This window comes from Anser cygnoides, chromosome 5 (genome assembly GCF_040182565.1).
Source record: "Anser cygnoides isolate HZ-2024a breed goose chromosome 5, Taihu_goose_T2T_genome, whole genome shotgun sequence".
Classification (NCBI taxonomy): Eukaryota; Metazoa; Chordata; class Aves; order Anseriformes; family Anatidae; genus Anser; species Anser cygnoides.
Genome location: NC_089877.1, coordinates 12,479,610 through 12,484,280, shown reverse-complemented (window position 1 = coordinate 12,484,280; position 4,671 = coordinate 12,479,610). Strand labels below are relative to the sequence as shown.

At 65.4% G+C, this 4,671-nt stretch overlaps 1 protein-coding gene across 2 annotated transcripts; it reads right to left on the bottom strand.

Moving 5' to 3' along the window:
* Positions 1-833: 833 nt before the first annotated feature.
* Positions 834-4,181, bottom strand: LPXN (leupaxin). Of its 2 annotated transcripts, none has more exons than XM_048050042.2 (9): positions 3,812-4,181; positions 2,987-3,135; positions 2,797-2,852; positions 2,356-2,458; positions 2,125-2,280; positions 1,868-2,041; positions 1,714-1,795; positions 1,392-1,540; positions 834-1,302 (listed from the first exon to the last, which is right to left on the bottom strand). In XM_048050042.2, the coding sequence occupies exons 1-9, from the start codon at positions 3,822-3,824 to the stop codon at positions 1,036-1,038; spliced, it is 1,149 nt and encodes a 382-aa protein (XP_047905999.2). In that variant the 5' UTR covers positions 3,825-4,181; the 3' UTR covers positions 834-1,035. The 2 variants fall into 2 exon arrangements, with proteins under 2 accessions (XP_047905999.2, XP_047905998.2); XM_048050041.2 differs by having other exon boundaries at positions 2,356-2,461; positions 3,812-4,176.
* Between the last annotated feature and the right edge of the window lie 490 nt (positions 4,182-4,671).

Below are 4,671 nucleotides of genomic sequence, written 5' to 3'. Positions count from 1 at the left end.
GGTGCGTCTCTTTCCTAGCAGGCTGCCCCTTTTTCTGTCTTTTAGATTTATTTGCAAATAACCTCTTTGTTTTGTTCCCTAGAGGCTGACCTCCTGGGCTGCGTCTTGCTCAGCTGTCTTACCGCTGGCATTTGCTCCTAAGGATGCCCCCAGGGCTGGTGGGATGTTTCCTCCTAGTTGTAGATCTACTGAAAAAACAGCAACAGGGGGGAGGAGCTGGCCTCCCGTGTCCCCAGAGCAAAGGGCTTCCTGCTGCTGTGCCTTTCCCTCCTCCGTGCTCCAGCCCTGGTTTGTTTTTGTTTGCTTTTCACAAGTTCAGAAGTAATATAACTTAGAAATTGCTCTTTTATCTAGTGCCAAGAGCATCCCTTAAACAAAAAAACACGCTTGCAGCAAGCTCGGCTGCAAAAACAGATGTTAGCATCGTCCCTTATCCCTTCGTAGGTAACAGCGAGCTCCTCTGTGAGTTTGCTTTGTCCTCGTGTGCGGTGCGAAGATAAGCACGGAAAGGAGGGCGAGTTGGCGGAGCTGCCCTTCTGGGACAGAAGTTTCTGCCTCAGCCCCGTGTTCATGGAAGCTGTAATGCCATCAGAAAGATTTCGCTGCGGCTCAGAGCAGCTCTTCCTGCCCCGTGGCTGGGCAGCAGCGGGATGTGGCTTTGTGCTTGTTGTTTTTTTGGCTGGTACAGCACAGCTCGAGCTGCTCTGCAAGGGGGAAGGCAGCTGGGGCAGCGCCCTGGGATGCGGCGGGGAGCACCTGTGGCTGCCCCCAGTTACAGAGGCGTTCCTCCCAGCCTCCTGCCCGCTCTCATCCCCAAAGCAAGCAGAACAAAGGCAGGACCGGGTGTTTTATTGCTTCACAGAGGCGGGTAATGCCAGGGATGTTGATGCGTGGGACGATATGAGGGGTGTTTGGCTCAGCGGGGGTGATGCCAGGGATGTCAGTGGGTTGCAATCCGGGGGGGTTTGTGGCTCACGGGGGGGATGCCGATGCTGATTGGGGGGGGGGCTAACGCCGGGGAAAGGAACCCGGGGCTCAGAGGAAGAGCTTGTCGTGGCAGGCCTGGCAGTACATCTTGTCGCCGCGCTCGCGGAAGGAGCCTTTGTGCAGCTGGCCCAGGCAGTAGGCGCAGATGAAGTGCTCGGGGTGGTACTTGCGCCCGGCGGCCGTCACGCAGCGGCCCGTCACGGGGCGCCCGCAGCCGTGGCACACGCTGCCCTGCCGCTGGTGGAAGTGGGTCTCGCAGTAGGGCCGGCCCTCCAGCTCGAAGAAGGAGCCGCTGGCAAAGCCGCTCAGGCAGTCCTGGGGGGCGAGGAAAGGGGGAAAAGGCTGGCGCTGGCACGGCGTGGGGGGCGCCCGCTCTGCTTTGCCCCGGCCCCGCACCCACTCACCGCGCAGACGAAGCACTCGGGGTGCCAGACGCCCTGCAGGGCCGACAGGTAGTTGTCCGTCAAGGGCCGCTCACAGCCCTGGCACTTGGGGGCGAAGAGGGCCAGGAAGTCCTGGCGGCAGTAGGGCTTCCCCTTCCGCTCGTGGAAACCTGCGGGGAGGGTGCCGGGATGGACCCCCCCCGGTGGGAGAGGTGCTGGGGGGTGCCCGGGAAAGGGGGCGAGCTGGGGAAGGGCTGTGGGGAGGGTCTGGGAGGGGGAGAGCCCCGGGCAGGGCCGGGGGTGTGCAGGGGGATGGGACTGCTGCGTCCCCTCCAGAACAAACCATCGTCCCCAAAAACCTTCCCGCAGTGGGTGCAGAAGAAGTGCTCGGGGTGCCAGGTCTGGTCCAGGGCCGTGAGGACTTTCTGCGGGGAGAGGTGAAATGAGGCTCCAGGGTGTGTGCGCGTGTAGGAGGGGGTTCGGGGGGGGGGTCTCACCTCGCGGATGGGGCCGGCGCAGTAGGCGCAGCGCGGGGAGAAAGCCTGGTGGTAGTCCTCCTCGCAGTACGCCTGCCCGCCCCGCTCGAAGAAGGGCTGCCCGCCCAGCTCCTGCCCGCAGCGGGCGCAGGTGAAGTGCTCGGGGTGCCAGGCTTTGCCCAGGGCCGTGAGCACCTGCGGGGTGGGGGCAGGTGAGGGTCCCCCTCCCCGGGGGGCTGCGAGCCGGGGGGGCGCAGGGATGGGGCCGGGGGGCTCACCTTGCCCGCGATGGGCTTGCAGCACGAGGCGCAGACGCCGGTGGGGGCGGCCGTGATGCCCAGCTCCTGCAGGTCCCGCGTGAGGCCGCCCAGCATGTGGTCCAGGGAGGGCTCGGGTCCTGCTGGCGCCCCGGCCCCCTGCCCCGTTGCTGCCAGCTGCCGGGATAAAGGGCGGTGAGGGCCGGATTCTGGCCTGCCCGTGTCCCCCCCGGAGCCAGGGGCAGGACTCACCTTGCTCTGCATGTGGCCCAGGTCGGCCAGGAGCTCATCCAACTGCCGGGCAGCCGCCGTGGGCGTGGGCGAGGGGGGCAGCGGTTGTGGGGTCAGCACGGGGCTGCTGGGGGCAGCACAGAGGGGGGGGATGCTGCAGCTTCTGCCGCGGGACTGGGGAGCACCCGGGACCAAGCATCCCCCCTCCACCCCAAAAGAGCTGCCCTTTCCCCACAAGCAGTGACAGGGGGCATGCTGGCAGGGGGCCGCTCACAGGGTGAGACGAGGAACACGTCCCCCACCCTGCAGGACACCTCCTCACCCCCCACACCCTCTCGGCCTTCTTGCACAAGGACCGGTTTGCTGCGGGGACATTGAGGATGCCGGGTGACGCTGGAGAACACGGCGGAGCTAAGGAAGAGGTAGCCCCAATAGCTTGGCCATCCTCTGGCTGCATTTTACCTGTACACAGTCTCCAAATCCTTGCGGGGAGGCTGAGCCCGGGGTGGCAGCTGCACCTGGGAGGACACACGCTTGCAGCTGAGCCCGCAGGACGCTGCCCCAGCACCCCTCAGCACCCGGCAGGCACCGCCACCGTGAGCTGAGCAGGGTCTCGGGATCTGTCCCGCTTGTCATGGCCCCACAGCATTACCTTTGGGGCTGCCGAGGCGCGTGGCTTTTGGCTGCAGGGGGCCGAGGGCCCAGCCAGGGCTGCGTCCTGCTCCGCGGAGCTCGGCGCCAGCAGCGTGTAGTCCGTGGAGGCCGGCTGGGAGCTCTGCTCCAGCTCTGCCAGCAAAGCATCTGCAGGGGGAGACCGGAGCTGGGACCCCGGCAGCCACCCTCCTGCCCCCAGGCACAAGAGTCCTGTGCCGCGTCTGCCCTGAGGGCTCAGGAGCAGAAGTAGCAGCACGGCGCTTTCTGCCATCACACTTTCTGCTTTTCAGCCAGATGCCAGGGCCCGGAGGGGCTGCGGGGGCCCTAAACTCCCTCACCCCGGGCATGGGACTGTCGGTCCCTCCCCGAACCACAGCCCCTCAGCCCCTCAGACACAGCAGGGAGGGCACAGCACTTTCTCTTTTCGCTTTTCCCTCAGCACCTCGCTGCCCTCGCGGCAGAAGCTGGCCTTGCACACCCCACGCAGGGTGGCCGCTTCCCAGGCCCCATCTCCCCACCCGGGGCCGACCCCCGGCACCCTCAGATGCGGTGCCACCTTCTTCTTGTTGGGGCTGTTTGGCCCCATTTTGTGCAGCTGGGCTTGCATCACCGCCGCTCACAGCAGGAGCCTATTTCCTGCCTCAAGTCTCTCCATTTTTGGCAAAGCGCTCGCTCAGACACCCAGGTTCGTCCCCAAAGCCCCACCGCCATCCCATCTGCAGCATCCCCAAGGAGGCCCCGACCTCCTGGAGGTCCAACCCCGCCGCAAGCTCGGGATCGGAATTGGCCCGGCCTTCCCCGGCACCCGAGGGCCCCGGCTCACCCAAATCCTCCATCCTGCCTCCGCCGGGTAGCGCTGGTGGCAGGCTGGGCCCTGCGGGCTCTCGGTTCCGCTCCCCAACCCTGCCTCCGCCCCCGAGGCCGGGGTTTGTCTCTCGGGGTTTTTCCCTTGTGGGCTGTGCGCCGCGTGCGATGGGTGAGAGGCGGCAGACAGCACGCCCTGAGAGCGCTGGGGCACACGCAGCCAGGAGAGACCCCACGCTGGGGCCTGTGAATGGCCAGCGGGGAGCTCGGGGGGCTCCTGGCTGGTGGAGCCATCCCACAAGCCAGAGATTTGGTGTCCTGCAGGGCTCAGCGCCCTCCAGAAGCCACCTGATGTACGTGACAAGAGGTGGCGTCGCCGTGCAGAGAGGACCGAAGCGTGGCACTGTGATGGAGACGGGCCCAAGGCTGATCCGGCTCCTCCAGCACAGCCTGGCCTTTTCAGGGGTGTTTCTCTGAGCCTCAGGCTCGACTCCCAGCAGAGCCATCAGTGTTTCTACCAGAAGCACTGATTACCGGTCTGCGTGATTTAGCCACCACCAGGACATTTCTGCTCCTTCTCAGCCAGCCCGCTTCAGTCTCCGTGCACCGTGGGCGGCCATTTCAGGTGGTGCCACAACACCTTGCGTGCCTCCGGAGGCGACAAGCCGTGGGTGTGTGTTGGCAGCCTGCCCGGCCCCAGAGAAGCAGGCTCAGCACCCCGCTGCTCGGCCCGTTTGGGCACAAAAACCCTTCCCTGCTGCAATTATCCCCGGTGCCCTGCTGCTGGGGGGCGACCCGGCAGTATTCATGGCTTCGTTTTTTAGCATCGAAAGCTTTTGGCACCACCTAGAGCTGCCAGCAGCTGCTGGAGCAGGTCCA

Excerpts from the sequence above, each read along its gene's own strand:
- LPXN (XM_048050041.2), bottom strand. Across the intron at positions 2,042-2,124 it reads GCAAGCCCATCGCGGGCAAG|GTGCTCACGGCCCTGGGCAA; the intron begins GTGAGCCCCCCG and ends CCCACCCCGCAG. Across the intron at positions 1,541-1,713 it reads GAAGGTTTTTGGGGACGATG|GTTTCCACGAGCGGAAGGGG; the intron begins GTTTGTTCTGGA and ends CCCTCCCCGCAG.